Here is an 18,514-nt window from a genome sequence, read left to right on the forward strand (position 1 = left end):
ATGAGGTTTCACGAAGGGTTTATTAATTTTTTTCATTAAAGTTCATTGACATGTCCCAGCTCATGTAACACTGTCACATGAAGGGAAGTCTTAAATTTTTTTTTCCTTTATTAAAATTTTTAAAACTTAAAACTTATCTCCCTGAGCCACCTCTGTGCCTTCCGAGTCAAGGAACCCCCCAACTGCCACTCATACAGAGGCGCACAGCACATCTGGGTGCACTTCACACTGGGCAGGTCTTAACTGGCCTGCCCAGGTAAAATGGCGGCACGGACCCAGTCGGGGGTGGAGACTGGATGCGTGCCCCCAACTGGGTCCTCCCCCACACAACTCCCTCCGACAGGGAGAAAATTCTCTCTCTCAAGTTGATGCCCTCTGGCCCTCAATCCTTCTACTTTGGCGAACAGATTCTCCCCATTTTCTCTGATTTTGAACTCTGATTTTGAATCTCGTAAATCTTTCTAAAGCCTTTACACCCTTTGTGATGTACAGTGCCCAGAATTGGACACAATACTCCGTTTAAGACCGAATCAGAGTTTAACACAGGTTCATCGTAACTCATCTGTTCTTGTACTCCATGCCTCTATTTATAAAGCTCAGGATCCTGTGTGCCTTTTTAATCACTTTCTCGCCTTGTCCTGCCACCTTCAATAATGTGTACACATATGCCCCCAGGTCTTTCTGTTTCTGCATCCCACTTAAAATTCTGGCCTTTATTTTACATTTCCTCTCCTAGTTCTTCCTACTAAAATGTATCACTTCGAACTTCTCTGTATTAAATTTTATCTGCCATGTGTCAACCCATTCCGGCAGCCTGTTCTCTGGCCTCTTGAAGTCTATCACCATCCTCCTCACAGTTCATCGCACAACACAGTCATTTGTATACAGTCAGGAAATTTTGAAATTGTGCCCCGCTCACCCAAGTTTCATTCATTAATTATAGATCAAGGAAAGCAGTGGTCATAGTGCTAGCTCCTGGGGAATACAACCTTCCTCCAGTCCAAGTAACAACCCTTCACCACTACTTTTGGTTTCCTGTCACTCAGCCAACTTCCTATTCATGCTGCTATTGTCCCTTTTATTCCATGGGCTCTACCTTTGCTGGCAAATCTATTATTTGGCACTTTATCAAATGCCTTTTGGAAGCCCCCCCTCCCCCATCAACTGTACTACCTTAATCAATTCTCTCCTGTTAACTCACTCAAAAACTCAGTCAAGTTAATTAAACTGAATTTATTTTTAACAAGTCCGTGCTGGCTTTTCCTAATGAATCCTTACTTGTCCAAGTGATTGTCAGAATTTTGTCCAGAACTATTGTCTCTAAAAGCTTTCTTAACACTGCCAGCCCTCAAGCATCATCACTGAAAAAGAGCAGATTATCAGATCATCACCACATTGCTGTCTGTGGGAGCTTGCTGTGTGCAAATTGGCTGCTGTGTTTGCCACATTCAAACAGTGACTACACTTCATTAGCAATGCTTTGGTAGCTGTAAAGAGCATTGGAGCATCCTGAGGTTGTGAAAGATTCCAAGTTTTTGCTTTCTTTATCAGTCATGGAGTGGCTGGCTCTACTTCCAATGCTATACCATCACTCCGTGTAGTTGGAAGAATCAGACTGCTTTACTGATAGAAGATCTCATGGCCAGTGTTTCTCAATTAGCTCCATTTAACAGATGAGATTGTGAGAGAAGGGTCATTTTGTCTTTCCTCCTCGATGTTTAGTGTCATTGAGAACATTTTAGCCTTTAATAACCACAGGCCATATATTTACACTGACTAAATTTCAATTCCATACAATCCTGGAATTTTTACCTGTATTTTGGGGCTCGCACAAACCCCAATCAGCGGCCTTGATTGTAGCAACCCTCCAGTTCACAGGAAGCTGCTCAATAGCTACAGCCATCAGAACAGACACTCCTATTGAATTCGACTGAGATAAATGAGCCATCTCTGCCTCTCAGCCAGTGCTCTTCAGAGACACTAGGCTTCTCGTTGAATTAATGGCCAATTGAAGCTGGCCGTAAGCAGCATCAGTTCTTATACAGGCCTTATAATTACCCCTGCCTTCATGAAGAGCATTACAATTCAAGATTCACCACCTTATTCAAGAGCAACCGAAGCAGTCAATTTGGTTTAATACTATGCGGCACTAAACGTGCTAGCCACGATAGCGATCCTCCACCATACAGAGCAGAGGAGTCAGCCCAATTGTATTTCATAATAAAAGTACACTACCTCTTTGGCAGGGGTCTTTCTATCACAATAACCCTCTCCCATTGTAAAACAAATCATGATACCACCCTGACAGTAGTACCATACTTCTAGGGCAACTGAATGTTGTTGAGGAAGGGTCTGTCATGCTGAATAATGCACATCACAGCACCAGATCCAGAGCTGGTGTTCTGACAGACACTCTACATCACAGCAAGGTTGCTATATACCTTGAGAAAGGAAGTGTATATAACTGTGCCACTCTGGTAATGCTCACTTTACTCATAATTCTCAATTTCAACCACTTCGCAATGGGGAGATGCCCACTGGGGGTTCAGACGAAAATAAAGCTGGTATTTCTATAAGACCTTTCACAACCTCAGGATTTCACAAAGAGCTTTAAGGCAATAAAGTACATTTGAAGTGTAGTCACTGTTGTAGTGTAGGAAACATGGCAGCCAATTTGGACACAGGAAGATCCCACAAACAGCAATGAAATAAATGACTGGAAAACACAAGGCTAATGATTGGTCCTATTTGAAGAATGCAGCCTAGTGTGAAATCAATTGTCCAAATTGACTCAAAGACAAAATCCTTTACTCTGTGCCACAAGGAGGGGACTTTAGGGGCTCTGACAAAGAAATTATGTTTGTGCAACAACTTTTACAACATCAGGAGGTCACGAGCAAGAAATACTTTTGAAGTGTAGTCACTATATAGGAAATGGGACAGCGAATAGACAGACAGCATGATCCTACAAACAATGTAATAAAATATCCGGATAATCTGATTTTCAGCTGCTATTTGATTTAAAATAGTTGGCAAAAGAACCAGGAGGAAGATATAGAATTTTGTTTATGCTGTGAGTTGTTATGATGTACAATGCATTGCCTTAAAGGTTAATAGAAGCAGATTTAATAGCAACTTTCAAAAATAAATTGGATAGCTCTTTCAAAGAGCTGGCTCAGGTACAATGGCCTCCTTCTGTGCTGCATGAGTCTATGATTCTGTGATCAGTATGGTCAACAATGCCAAATGTCACAGAAAGATCATAGAGCACAAAGAGGGATACCACATGCAGTTATAAACACAAAAGGCACCTTTTGTGATCTTGGACAGTTCCTGTGATGGTAGAAAGGGAGTTTTTGGAAAGGCAACATGTAGCCGGGAGTTTCCAGGAGCTTAGAGCAACGGGACGTTAGAGATGCAGCTATAGCTAGAGCAGATGAACAGATAAAAGGTGGGCCTTCTAAAGAGGAGAGTGGCAGTCAAACAATGACCGTGTAGGCATGGGCTGGAGAGTAACCCACAAGGCAAGGCCCAGAGATTGGCCTGAGCCTGTGTAGCTACAACTGATCAAGAGTCAGGATCTTCCATAGAAGAGGGTCAAAAAACTGATGGGGAGCAGATCAGGAAATGGACACAAGGTAGAAATGTAAGTCGCTCTGTAGGATTCGGGAGCAAATAAGAGAAGTAAAAGTAGGGGAACATCTGGGAAATAGTGACCAAAATACAATATGCTTTAAGATGATGATCAAGAAAGACATAAGTATAACGAAAAGCAAGTTAACAGATAGGCAAAAAGCTAATTTTGAGCAGTTAAGAATAGAACTTGGGAAAATAAATTGGGCAACAATATTGGCAAACAATGATGTAGAACAGCAAGGGGAAACATTTCAAATGGTTTCAATAGAGTGCAGGGAAAGTAGATTCCGCTAAAAAGAAAGAACAAACTAAACACAAGTGAAAACTTCTGGATGAATAAAGATATAAGGGAACACTTGAGGGTTAAGAAAGAGGCGAACACAAAGTAGGTAGACAGCAGAGGAGTGCACGATAAGGGAGAATACAAAGAGATTGGGAGAGAAGTCAACATCAATTAGGAAGGCAAAAAGGAACTATGAAATTAAATTATAAAGGAACATAAAACAAAATGGTAAAATATTTTACAGGCAGATCAATAAAAAAATGAGGGCTGTGATGGTCTAGGACTATTAAAGAATAGACAGGATATTACCACAGGTAATGAAATAGAGAGATGGCAGAAATATTTTAAATAACTATTTTTCATCAGTGTTTTCAAGGGGAACAGAACAAGTAAACATGACATTGAATGATGAGATGAGCAATGAGATAAGTTCATTTAAAACTAAAAAAAACACCAAAAAATCTGGGGAGGAACAGCAGAGGTATTATGACGCATATTCAATAATTTATTAAAGATGTAGGGGAGAATTTTCTGATTGTTGGGAGGGCCAGTCGGAAGCGGGCACAGGCAGGCCAATTAAGGCCCGCCCAGCGTGACGCATGGCAGGTAGAGCTCAGTGCCACCTGTGCTGGTAGAGGAAGAGGGAGAGTTGAAGCCTGCACATGCACGCGAAAGAGCACAGAAATCTCCCTGAGGCACTGCCTCAGGGAGCTGCCTCAGGGAGATTAAGTACATGTTGGGAATTTTAAATAAAGAAAGATAAAAATTATTTATTTGAGGACACCAACGTCAAAATTCCGGCCGTCATGCCAGAGGGACGGTGGATAGCTAATGTAATCCCTATATTTAAGAAGGGGGAAGGGAAATGTCCAGGGAATTAAAGGGCAGGCAGCGTAACATCAGGGCAGGAAAAATAATGGAATCCTTACTAAAGGAGAGAATAGAAGAGCATCTGGAAAAGAGAAATATAAGAATTAATAGTCAGCATGGATTTTAAAAGAACCTTGATTAGACCAGACTTTGGCCAGGATTTTCCCCTCGGCGATTTGGGGGTGGGCCCCGCTCGCCAAGGGGAAAATGACATGGTATGATATCGGGAGGAAACCCCAACGTCATCCTGGTCCCTTTAAATATTCATGAAGGCGGGTGGACGGCGAAATTAGCTGTCCGCCCGCCAACCTGTCAATGGCCAGGAGCCCCAGCGGGCTGCAGATTATTAATGAAACTTCACGGGATGAAGTTTCATGTACGTTTTTTAAAAATTTAATAAATTTTATGTGTTTATTATTAACATGTCCCATCTCGTGTGACATTGTCACTTGAGGGGGACAGGTTAATAATCTTAATATTTCTCTATTTTTAGAGTTTATTTACCTCTCACGAATCTCCCTGAGACAGGACTTTGCCTCAGGGAGCAGTGCACACTTTGAGAGTGAGGGATTCGCCCCCCCCCGCCCCACACCCAGCCCCACCTCCCCACCCCCCCCACCGCACAGGAAGTGCATAGCGCTTCTCATCAGGCAGGCTGCTGGGTGGGCCTGAATTGGCCCGCCCACTTAAAATGGCGGCTGGCCCCGTTTCGGCAGCAAGGTTCGACTCCCCGCCCACTGCCGAGTCAGTGGAGCCCGCCCGCCAACCAATGGCTAAATTCTGCCCTTAGAGTCCAATGTGTAGGATTCCCTCCCATCTGACCACAGTGGCTTAGGATAAGGCCACAGGAGTGATGAGTGCCCATGGCACCCAAAAAAGAACTAGCCTGCAGTGCAGGAAAAGGATGAATGACCCACCATACTCCACTTGTAAGCTGCCATGCACACTGACTTGGTGAGGGCATGGGTGAAGTTACCATTCTCATTAAAGTTGCCTAAGGTTATGGGACAAGGGAGTGCTATTTAGGTTCTATAATGGCCATTTAACCATTGTGTAGCTCATTCAAATGATCAAACCGACATCAGGTCAGACAGTGGGCAGTGCTACTTATTGATGCTCTCAGGAAACACGGAACATTGGAGAGAAATAATGTTTGTGGACAAAAACGTCTTGGGGCTTTCCAGCCATCAAAAGAGAGAAAACCGATAGATTCAACAAATGTTGCTTACTCTGCCTGGAATGTGATAGCTATCAGATTGTCATGCCCCTTGCAGGAATTCATCCCTATCCCTTCTTTCCTGCCTCTGTCAGCAGCAGATATCCAATCACACCCACTCAACTCCAGCTCCAAACATTGATGGATTCTTGCAGGAATATGACCCCTGAGTCACAGAGCAAAGCTCTTTCAATGGGCATTGGAAGCTCAAGAACAGTACTCAGCTGAGCCTGGTTCTCCATAAAGTGAACAAATGATTAATAGGGTGCCCCTTCACTTGGCCCAAGAGATGAGTCATTAACTCCTCCCACCCACTCTGAGACCCCTCCTATATCGTTTTTGTCAAAAGATTTTTATAACTGCAATTGAATTTTTATAATAGCAATTGAAGATTGAGTCTCAAATTTATGTGCGTCCAACACTTTCCAACCTCTCTCTGTCATCTACCAAGTTCCTCCCATCCTCCTCCACAGTCAGTGCCTCCTAATTCCACCCCCTCCTGTGACCACTTAGCCTTCTCTCATTACACTTGACCTGATTGTTATTTATGTAGATATTCTTGTTCTTCCCCCTGTTCCTTTCAATGTTGACGTGCCCATGCCCCTCCTGACCCTGACCCCGACCCCTCTCATTCTCGAGGGCAGCTGCAGCCTCACTTTTTGAGGCGCCTACACATGAGAGCATCCACTGACCCCAGTGAGACTTGAATTTCCACTGTTATGAATCCAGATGCCTCCTCTGACTGTGTCTGACCCCCGAGTCCCTGTTCGCTCCTTCCAACCCCAAGACCAAATGCAACAACTCACAGACCATGCCCTTCAGACACATTTATCTTAGACTGTCACTGGCCAGAGAGGCCTTCGCCACCCACCCAGAAGCCATTTTGTACACAGCAAGAGGCCAGAAACAGCAAATGAGATTTTTTTTTTTGGTGGCATTGGTCGAGAGAAAAATATCACATTAAGACACCAGGAGAATTCCCTGCTCATCAATTCATGCCATGGGATCTTTTACACCCTGTTCAGCACCAGGACAGACAGGTGAGAGCTTGGGTTTAATGTCACCACCTGTGCAGCACTGCCTCAGCAATGCACCAAGGTGAGAAGCACCTCAGATTCTGTTATAGTGTTCAGGCCCGCAACTTTCTGTCTCAAATGCTCCCTACAGAGCCAAGCTGAAAGTTTCCGATGGGGCCATTTTCCACTGCCTCCTCAACCATCCAAGCACAAGCGCTGAAGATGGGTCCTACCTGATCAACGTGGCTCAGTTCATGGAATCATACAGCATAGGCCAAGGCCCAACGTACCTCTGCCAACTCTTTGAAAGAGCTGTCCAATTAGTCCCATTCCCCTGCTCTTTCCCCATAGCACTATAACTTTTTTCCTTTCCAAATATTTATCCAATTCCCTTTTGAAAGTTACTATTGAATCTGCTTCCACCATCTTGCCAGGCAGTACATTCCAGACCACAACAAGTTACTGTGTAAAAAAGCCCATATCCCACTCTGGGTGAGCAGGTTGATATTAAAGGAAGTTTATTTCCAAATATTGCAGTGCAAATAAAGATAAAAGACAACAACTAACTAGGTGAATCTGCAATCCAATGCTTGAATGGGACATATCAACACAGCCATCTGTTCATAGGCTACAATATCCCATTCTGCACTCCCCGTGGGCACCATTTTCTCACCGAGAGAGCAACCTGGGATAAGGAGATGTCAGCATTGCTTTTTCCTTAGCTTTATCATCTGTGTAAGGGAACAGGCAACATTGAAGGAGTTAAACACACTGCCCATGAAACAGGCAGACAATGTTGTGGATGCAGCGACCTAGCAGATTGCTTGAAAATGAAAAGGATAAGCAGCCTCACATAAAGCCAAGAGGGAGCCAATCTGGGAGGCAGCCAAGTGAGGAGAGGTAAGCTAATGACGAGCAAAGAGCCAAGAGAAATATATTCGCCTAAGAGTAAAGAAGACAATCTCTCAAATACTCTGTGTATGGCTGCTTCCTGTGAAATGTATGCCATGTATAAGGAAGGAATGCAGAGTACAAAGTCTTGTTAAAACCAGGATGGACTTCACGAGGTCACATTTCTAACTATCCTGGGAAATCATGCTGACTTCTGCCCCACTGAATTCCCGTTACCTTCCCCAATGCTCCCATCATGTGAAGCTCCACTTTAATTGGGAAAGCAAGTTCACAAAATGAACTGCGTGAAGTTTAAACTCTGAAGAAAATGAGTACATTCCATGTGCGCACAGGAAATCAGCTTTCCTGGTTACAACTATAATAGTAATCCCAAAGAGAGTCACCCTGGCATTCTGAGATGGGGGTGAACTAACACCAGCCCCCTGACACAAATGGGCATTGCAGTAAAACTGACGTGATCTTCAGGAAATCAGGTCAGAACCAGAGCAGTAACATTCACAAGTAGTCCTATCGAATAGTCCTAATAGAATTGTGCTGCTGTTTCCCACAAGAACAGTCTCAAATTTGCAGTGATAGCTGGCTCAAGGCGATGTTCTTAACCATAAGGAAAGGAAGTCGTAGCCCAGACACACAACAAAGAACTTGCATTTATAAACCCTTTATCACGACTTTAGAATATCAACAAGCATTTTGCAGTCAATTAACGTCAAATTTTGGTCACTGTTGTCATATAGGTATTCACAGCAACCAACTTCCTTCCAGATGCTGGAAATCTGAAATAAAAACAGAAAATGCTGCAAAAACCCAACAGGTCTGTGGAGAGAGGAACAGAGTTAACATTTCGAGTCTATGTGACACTGAAGAAGAGTCATACAAACTTGAAATGTTAACCCCATTTCTCTCTCCAAAGCAGCTGATGATACCTCTCTCATGGTCCAGACCTCAACCTTTCCCTCTCCGTCCTAACACATGAGGGACAGACGGAGACCATCAGGTGCATTGAGCCTGCCCCATACCATTATGGTGCAACTCATCACTCATCAATACACCCTCGCCCCCCACCCCTCCACTGCCAACCCCACCCCCCTCCCACCATCCTAATAGCCTCATAATTTTGTGAGAGAGTTAAAAAAAAAGGGGAAAAGTCCAGACTCAATTCAGGGAGAAAGAAAATCTGAAAAATTCCTCTTCGATCCCTGAAGGAGATCCAGCAAGATCCAGGAGACATCCTCCAACATGCCTCTCCCACCACCACCATTCCCACACCACCAGCAACATTTGTACATTGTTATCCACAGCGAGGAATTCATCCAGTTATCTTCCTTGCCTTCCTCTCCTACTTTAATACTATGATGGCCATCGCGGGTTGCAACTTGGCCAACCCTGCTCACTGCCCTTCCCCTCCCTATAGCCTCACGGTATTAAAATCCAGACTCACCTCATGGCCTAAATACAATTATTCTGGACATCTTCGAAAACTGAGGAACTCTTTTGCTCCTTTAGCGACCCCTTTCTGCTGATCTGTTGGCTTTTAAATTTCACTCTTGGTGTATTCCAGATGTCCATGCCTGATGTATCTTGCCACGCTTTCCCTACTTATTTTTAATCTTGCTGGTTCCTTGAGCATTCTTGCTCAAGTTTCTCTATTTTCTTTTTTCTAGCTTTGGGCCTTAGCTAGAGTTGTACTGTGGCAAAGGGTGGTGTACAGTTTGCCTTTGCATATCCTGGGCTAGCCAGGAGAAAACTACAACCAGAATTCCTATTTCTGATCGTTATCTCTCAATTTCTCTGTTGCAAAGTGCAGGGTGTGTAGGATCATGCTCAGCCATGAGGACTCCCATAGGCGAATTGCCTGATGACACTGGCTAACATATGCGCTTGAGTGAGGTATCTGAGGGCTATCGCACTGATAGAACCAAACCTAGATAGAACTATAGAACCAAACCTAACCATCACCTGCAGGAAATGAAAGGAGGAAATCATGGAGTAAAACAAATCTGGAATTGAAATCATGGGGGTATCACAGGCTGTCCTGATCCCCTAGTCTCATTAAAAAAAACAGACGTGCGATTTTCTGCGGAGATCAGGATAGCAACAAGGATACTGAGGCTAACTGGGTCAGTCCATCTGCTGTCCAAGTTCAGATCAGCTGACTCCACACAGACCAGGGCTGAATCTGGCACCTTCCGATTTCCTGCGTCAGGACACATTGGATCATCAAGAAATTTCCTTTCACCTTGACAGAAATGTTGGGACTAACTGAGCATCTGCTGGAAGGTCTGTCCCACAAGGCATACCAGATCTCAGGCCCCAGTGACACAGGCAAGAATTTTACTTCTTGATTAATTCATTTATGGGATGTGGGCTTCACCGGCTGGGTCAGCATTTATTACCCATCCCTAGTCGCTCTTGAGAAGGTGGTGGTGAGCTGCCTTCTTGAACTGCTGCAGCCCATGTGATGTAGGTACACCCACTGTGCTGTTAGGGAGGGTGATCCAGGATTCTGGCCCAGCGACAGTGAAGGAACAGCGATATATTTCCAAGTCAGGATGGTGAGTGACTTGAAGGGGAACTTCCAGGTGGTGGTGCTCCCATCTATCTGCTGCCCTTGTCCTTCTAGATGGTAGTGGCCGTGGGTTTTGGAGGCGCTGTCATAAGAACAGAAGAAATAGGAGCAAGAGTAGGCCATTCAGCCCCTCAAGCCTGCCCTGCCGTTCAATAAGATCATGATCTGTCCCAGGTCTCAACTCCTCTTTCATGCCAGCTCCTCATAGCCCTCAACTCCCCGATACTTCAAAAATCTATCTACCTCCTCTTTAAATACTTTCAGTGATCTGGTCTCCACAACTCTCTGGGGTAGAAAATTCCAGACATTCACTACCCTCTGAGAGAAGAAATTCCTTTGCATCTCAGTTTTAAATGAGTGTCCCCTTATTCTGTAACTATGTCCCCAGTTCGAGATTCCCCCACTAGTGGAAACATCGTTTCAACATCTACCCTGTCAAGTCCCCTCAGAATCTTGTATGTTTCAATAAGATCACCCCTCATTATTCTAAACTCTAATGAATAAAGGCCTAATCTGTTTAGCCGTTCTTGTTAAGTCAACCCCTTCATCACAGGAATTAGTCTAATGAATCTCTTTTGAACTGCCTCCAATGCCAGTGTATCCTTTCTTAAATACGGGGACCAAAACTGAGCACAGTATTCCAGGTGCGGCCTCACCAACACCCTTGTTACAGCTGTAACAAGGCTTCCTTATTTTTAAACTTCAAATCCCTAGCAATATGGGCCAAAATTCCATTTGCCTTCTTAATTACTTGCTGCATCTGCATGCTAACTTCTTGTGTTTATGCACAAGAACACCCAGGTCCCTCTGTGCTGCACTTTTTTGGAGTCTCTCTCCATTTAAATAATAGTCTGCCTCTTGATTCTTCCGACCAAAATGCATGACCTCACACTTTCCTGCATTAAGCTCCATCTGCCAAGTTTTCGCCCACTCACATAACCTATCTATCTGTCAAAGGAGGCTTGGTGAGTTTCAGCAGTGTACCTTGTTAATGGTACACACAGCTGCTATTGTTCATCGATGGTGGAGGGAGTGAATGTTTGTCGATGTGGTGCCAATCAAGCGGGCTGCTTTGTCCTGGATGGTGTCGAGCCTCTTGTGTTGTTGGAGCTGCACTCATCCAGGCAAGTGGGGAGTATTCCATCACACTCCTGATTTGTGCCTTGTAGAGGGTGGACAGGCTTTGGGGAGTCAGGAGGTGAGTTATTTACCGCAGGATTCCTAGCCTCTGATCTGTTCTTATAGCCACAGTATTTATATGGCTAGTCCAGTTCAGTTTCTGGTCAATGGTAACCCCCAGGATGTTGCTAGTGGGGGATTCATTGATGGTAATGTCATTGAATGTCAAGGGGTGATGGTTGGATTCTCTCTTGTTGGAGATGGTCATTGCCTGGCACTTGTGTGGCGTGAATGTTACTTGTCACTTGGCAGCCTAAGCCTGGATATTGTCCAGGTCTTGCTTCATTTGGACGTGGACTGCTTCAGTATCTGAGGAGTTGTGAACGGTGCTGAACATTGTGCAATCATCAGCGAACATTCCCACTTCTGACCTTATGATGGAAGGAAGGTCATTGATGAAGCAGCTGAAGATGGTTGGGCCGAGGACACTACCCTGAGGAACTCCTGCAGTGATGTCCTGGAAATGAGATGATTGACCTCCAATACCCACAAACATCTCCCTTTGTGCTAGGCATGACTCCAACCTGGGTCCCGGGAGCTGGAGTGGGAGGCACGGTGGCTGTTCAAATCTCAGGGTGCTGGGTCAAATTGGTTTCCTGAGGTGGTCGGCCTCACCATCGGGGCATTTTACTGATGGCGGGACTGCTTGAAGAGAGACTGCCCACCCCAAGGAGGTAGGTCATCGATTTACATAATTAAAGGCCCAGTTAGCGGCTATCTTACATTGCCGTCAGCATTTTGCCAAAGGCAGGGCAAGCCCCTGTCATCTGGGAAGGCTGCTAGGTAATTGGAGGCAGCCACCCAGCAATGGCCGGTGAAGGTGGCTTGATGGAACAAGTGGCTGGGGGAGAAGGCAGCTTGCACAGCCCCAATGACCTCTCCAGAGGGGTTTCCCTCCAACTCTCATCCCGGCAAAATTTCCATTTTGTTTTTACTTACCAGCCGAGTTGCTGAGGTGTCTTGCACATCTCAGCAGCCACCACTTCTCCGGGTGGCACTGCTGAGCTGTCAGGGCTCCTGGTCCTCTGATTGGCCCACAGGTTGCCAATTAGGAGACCACCTGTGATAAAATTGCCAAGTGGGTCCCTTAGGTGGCAAGTGTGGGTTTCATGGCTCACCTCATAAAGTTCAGCCCAGCATAAAATTTCCAGCCATAACACTAGAATGTGAGTGCTAACGTCATGACTGCTAATAGGTTCACAGCAAGCTATTCCTGCCTGCTGACACATTTATTCCTAACAACACAACAGGCTCCCTGGCCAGCAGTATTCTCTCTCTCTCTTCAGGTAGCATGTTCTAAGGACGTTGGCAACCATAGACTTCTGTGATTGGTCCATGGTTATGCTTGGTGAGGTACTGCGGTGGTTTGCCATAGTCTTCTGCATTACGGCTGACCAGGGAACTCTCCCACTCTTACCAACTGCCATAGGCTGATAATCAACCCATTTGACCACATTATGAACGCACTTTCCATGGCCATCAAGTCCTAGCAGGGGCTCGAACCCAGAGCTGCTAGCCCAGGTGTCAGAGCGCTACCACTGTGCCACAAGACCTCCGGCAGTACTGAAATTCGTTAAAATTACTGGCTTCACTAATACCAAACAGATCTGGCAGTATTAATGCCTTGCTCTTTGAGTTTTTCTGCCATTTTGCACAACACAACATACTGAACATTGTTAGCGCCATTTACGAACCAACACTCACTATGATGCTTCCTTGACTAACCAGCACTCGGAGCATCCTTCCAAATTCCTCTTCATTGCAGGAAAAGCTCAAAATAGACTAAGATTGCTCTGCGTGCAGGTATTTATGTTTAGGGGTCGATGCAATTTACGATTTGGCAGATTTTATGGAAATCATGAAACACCGGATTGTCCACAAAATTAAAAACAGACAATTTAAAAATTTTAAAAGCTTAGGTATCATTCTAAATAAAATGTGAACACCAATGAAATCATTCGGCTTAAAATTTTTCATACTTCTTTATGTGACCATGTGACAATCGTTCATATTTATTGTGACAATGTATTTATGGCACACAATGCAAATCAGTTTGACTGAAAATAAGTGCATATGTGTTTTGATCCTGCTCTCCTTAACCTGGATGACAGAAAGAGGGTGACTAGGAGCGTGCTGGTTACTTGGCTTTGGCCAGATTGTCAGGTATCATCAAAAGTGACTGAGTTTTGGGAACTTATTGCAGACTTTTTAAAAAAAATCCTTTAGGGGGTGTGTGCCAGCATCTGTTGCCCTTCCCTAATTGTCTTTGAACTGAGTGGCTTGCTGGAGGGCAGTTAAGAGTCAACCACATTGTTATGGGCCTGGAGTCACATGCAGGCCAGATAAGGACAGCAGATTTCCTTCCCTCAAGGACATTAATGAACCAGATGGGTTGCTAATGACAATTGATGATAGCATCCTGGTGACCATCACTGAGATTTATTATTTGAATTTAAATTCCACCAGCTGCTGTGGTGGGATTTGAACCCAAGTCCCCAGAGCATTAGCCTGGAGCCTCAGGATGATTAATCCAGTGACATTACCAGTACGCCACCATCTCTCCAACCAGTTTCCCTACCTCCACAATTTGGCAAAAAGCTGCTTTACAATTCTGTAGATGTAGAATGTGCAATCCCAACGGAGGGTCAAGTATTTACTCCTCAGGAAAAAAAGATGTCAACTGCAGCTGCTGGTGGCTGCTGACATTCCACAAATAAGATAGCAGTTTTAAGGAGGTAAGCATAAATATGTATTTCTAAGCTTTGGAGGTAAAATATTAATATACTCTGGTGTCTATATTGTATGAAGGCAACCATGAAATGTATGTGAATTTCGCTATTCATTCCATGGCAGACATGCAGAGAGTGTTCAAATTCTTCTGCAATTTAAGTGGGCCTCTACTTATTTTTTGCATCTAGTTCAATCAGGAACCCCAGAATATAATTGAAAGAGAGCTCAATAAAAGCAGGAACAGCCATGTGTAAGTGTGTGTGTGTGTGTGTGTGTGTGTGTGTGTGTGTGTGCGAGGGGCTATATGTAAATAGGTGAATGTGTAAGAGTGTGTGAGATGTGTGTCAACTTTATTTTTTTTAACTTGCCTCAAGGATGTAGAGAATAAAAAAAGACTTATGCTCATAAAGTGCCTTATCAGGTTTTTCAGACTAGTCTCAAAGCAGCTGAGCAATAAATTACTTTGAAGTTTGTAATGGTAGGGAACTTGGATCCTATGCTTCAATTTGGGTTCTCAATACTGTCTTTGAACTCATCCTTACTGAACAGTAGGTTCCTTACAGACATGCTGTGCCAGTATACATCAAGTCCTCAGGTACATATAACTCACACATGCACACAGGGCACAACTTACTCAACACCGTCAGCCGGGCTGGCTGGGAACGCAGGGCCACGTGCGTTGCCTGACATTCGTATACTGCATCGTCAATGAGCTCTGCCTTCTCAATGCGCAGGCTGTATTCGCCGGCGGCATGGTCTCCCACAATGGAGTAACGTGGAAAGCCTGCAAGAGGGGAAAAACAGCCAGCACAATTACTTTCAGCACAGCTCTGGACATGGCACATTCCCTCAGGGCTCCAATTTATTTAATTCACAAGCGACAGAAAAGCTGAGTGCAAAGCTCAGTTAGATTGATACAGCAGAGCATTTGTACAGTGCTTTTCATGACCAAGAGACGTCTCAAAGTGTTTTACTGCCCGTGAGCTACTTTTTGAAGTGCAGTCACTGTTGTTAATGTAAGAAATGCAGCAGCCAATTTGCACACAACAAGCTCCCACAAACAACAACATGATGCTGACCAGATAATCTGCTCTTTGTGTGACGGTGATTGAGGGATAAATATTGGCAAGGACACCAGTAATAACTCCCCTCCTCTTCTTTCAGATGGTGCCATATGGCCTTTTACATCTACCTGAGCAGCCAGATGGAGCCTCAGTTTAATGTCTCATCCGAAAGATGGATCTCTGGCAGTGCAGCACTCCCTCAGTACTGCACTGGACTGTCAGCCTTGATTTTTGTGTTCAAACCCTGGAGTGGGAGTTGAAACCAGAACTCTTGATTCAGAGGTGCAAGTGCTACCAACTGAGTCATGGCCAACACTAAAGGCAGCAATACCTGCTTTCCACCATTTGATGCAACTCTGTTTGTGTCGGCTCATCACTGAAGAATTCTACTGACAGTATTCAGTCCTGCAGGGTTATAATAGCAGGTAGAATCTACAAAGAGCTTTAAACACTAATTAATGTGTTGTTTTAATAGGAACAATTACTAAGTCATCAATTATTGTGCACACCAGACAGTGTTTGCCTAATGATCAGGTTCATATAGCTAGAGGATTTGTTTAGGGCTTGATTGCTGTGCTACCTGGAAGTCCCCTTTAACTGAGGCCAGTACTGGTGTGTTAGCCTATTGTGGAGTCACTCTGGTTTGGCCTGTAAACTCTACTCATCTGATGAGCTCAACCTTAGCCTTAAGGCTTGAGGAACTGCACACCCTCCCCCTCCACCACCTACAATCCCCCCATCTCTGCTGGTTCATTAACCACACATGCTGCCTCCCACACCCTCCCCCTCCCGCCTCTCTCTCCATGAACCCACCTTGGATTTTCCTGGAGTTTCCAAGAATTTGAGATTAATCTCCTGAGCAAACTCAGAGAGAAAATTCACAGGGCATTGAAACATGATGTTTTTTTCCAAATTTCTTTAAACTTCTGCTTATCAATTATGAAATTTTGGAGGTGGCGTAAAGATTGTTTGACTGACAATGAAGGATTAACCAATGGGTTAATGGTGACTCTCTTTAATTTCTAATTGGTCTGTGAAAGTGGTGCCCTGTCAGGATGGACATGTCAAGAGGTGGTAATACATCCAGGAATACATTTAAGCAGCGCTGTCAACCCTATCTCACCTCGCCTTATTGCTGCCCCGACTAAGGCTTTAGTTTGTATCCTCACGGGGAATTTGAATGGGTCTGAGCTGTGAGCTTAATTACACCGCACAATAGCTCAACAACTCGGCCAAACTGTCTGGACCAGGTTCTGGACTACTGACTGTGATAGCTGGTTAAGTTGAATGTTATCTCTCAGTGGTTAGCACATCACTCTAGCCTGAGGTGCTGTGCCTGAAGCTAATCCAGCATGTGAGCCCCTTACCTGGCAGCTGCTTCTCGACCCCCAATCCCAGGCCGTCCTTTGTCCACAGAACAATTCCATGATAGCCTGCAACTGCACAGGACAGGGTGACCGGGTGACCTGCGACCACAACTCTGTCCTCAGGCTGTAGGGTGAATGAGGAAGCATGGCCTGACGGAAAGAACAGATTTAAACATGGGTTTAAAACTGAAAATTGTGACAATTTCTCTCCGTGCTTCATAATCTAAGTCAATTATTTTCCCTTTTCCTCACACACTTACATACACAAACCCACACAAATGTACCCCCACAAACACAGAGTCATGGAGGCAGCATGGCAAGGAGGCCATTCTGACTATCTACAGCTTTCTACAGAACAATCCAGTCAGTCCCATTTCGCCTGCTCTATCCCTGTATCTCTGCAAGTTTATTTCCCTCAAGTGCCCATCCAATTTCCTTTTGAAATCATTGCTGGTCTCCACTTCCCCTAAATTCATGAACAATAAGATCCAGTTCATTACCACTCACTGTGTAAAAAAAATACTTCTTCCTCACCTTCCCTCTGCTGAGAGGACAGTTGAATGTCTTATATGAAAGGCTCAGTACTGCTGAATACAGGGTTGAGACTTGAACCCAATCTATTGATTCAGAGGTGACAGAGAGCTACCCATTGAGCCAAGGCTCACAATCAATCAGGTAGGGATCTCCCAGATTCAATTTCTCTGCCATTGGGTTTGGTGATCTCAGTCATTAGAACAACACAACTGACAGAACAGTTCCCAAGATAGTGAGGGGTTTCCCATTCCCCATCACTGTCCAATAAACCCTGCTAAAAAAACATCAGCTGAGGACAAGTTTGAAACTGGTTGTGATGCCACACATGATCCAATAACCTGTTGACACCTGCTCTTCACCATAACCTGAGAAAAAGTACAGAGGGAGAAGCTTCAGCACAAAGCAGTGTTTTCAGAGAGGAGTGGAGTGGAGTGGAGAAAATCAGAGAGAAAACTACATTGGATCCCAAACCATGAAGTCAAGATAATCAATTACTTACTTTATTTCCATTTTTATTGCCCTCGCTCTTCACTTGTCACCTGTAGTTCTACTTTCACACATTGCTGATGGAATCTACAATGCTGTGTGCTTCGGAGATACAGAGTGATGGAGTAACGCTCTGTGTATCTTACAGTCAGTATGTGGGGACCAGTGAGCTGGAGTTCCGTGCAGCAGCTTTCCATGTTTCTGCTCTGATTTTTTTGCTGGGTGAGAACAGCAGCTGGCACAGCAGGCATCAGCCTACTTGGTGCCCAGGTTGCACATGTAATGTTCACCCCAATGATTGATGCATGCACATGTTTGCGTGTGTGTAAGATTATGCTGCCTGTATGCCTGAGATTGTGTTTTCGAGAGTATGTGGTGTGCTGTGTGCACGTGTTTGGACATGTATACACAAGTGTCTGTGCACACGTATGTGTGTCTGTTTGTGCATGCATGTAAGGCAACTCCTACATGGACTCCTCGGGACATCACGCTGAGGTTTCTTAAAATATTGCTCCATAATTACAAATCTTCCAGTTCTTGCCCACCCTACTCCCCATGTGCCCTGCTTTAAGTGTAGTGCTGAACCTGCCTCCACCACCCCGACCTTGTAATGTTTCTCTCTCTCTATTGTTCTATCAGTGTAATGTTAATCCTT

At 44.6% G+C, this 18,514-nt stretch overlaps 1 protein-coding gene across 1 annotated transcript in view; it reads right to left on the bottom strand.

The window, feature by feature from the left end:
- The window catches only part of kirrel3a (kirre like nephrin family adhesion molecule 3a), a 259,729-nt gene extending 242,182 nt beyond the window's left edge, over window positions 1-17,547 (bottom strand). The window contains exons 1-3 of the mRNA XM_041174294.1: window positions 17,505-17,547; window positions 16,840-16,989; window positions 15,043-15,192 (exon numbers count right to left, since the gene is read on the bottom strand). Coding sequence (XP_041030228.1) covers window positions 15,043-15,192; window positions 16,840-16,989; window positions 17,505-17,547 — 343 coding nt within the window. The remainder of the gene's footprint in view (window positions 1-15,042; window positions 15,193-16,839; window positions 16,990-17,504) is intronic.
- Window positions 17,548-18,514: the final 967 nt, after the last annotated feature.

This window comes from Carcharodon carcharias, chromosome 25 (assembly GCF_017639515.1).
Source record: "Carcharodon carcharias isolate sCarCar2 chromosome 25, sCarCar2.pri, whole genome shotgun sequence".
Lineage (NCBI taxonomy): Eukaryota > Metazoa > Chordata > Chondrichthyes > Lamniformes > Lamnidae > Carcharodon > Carcharodon carcharias.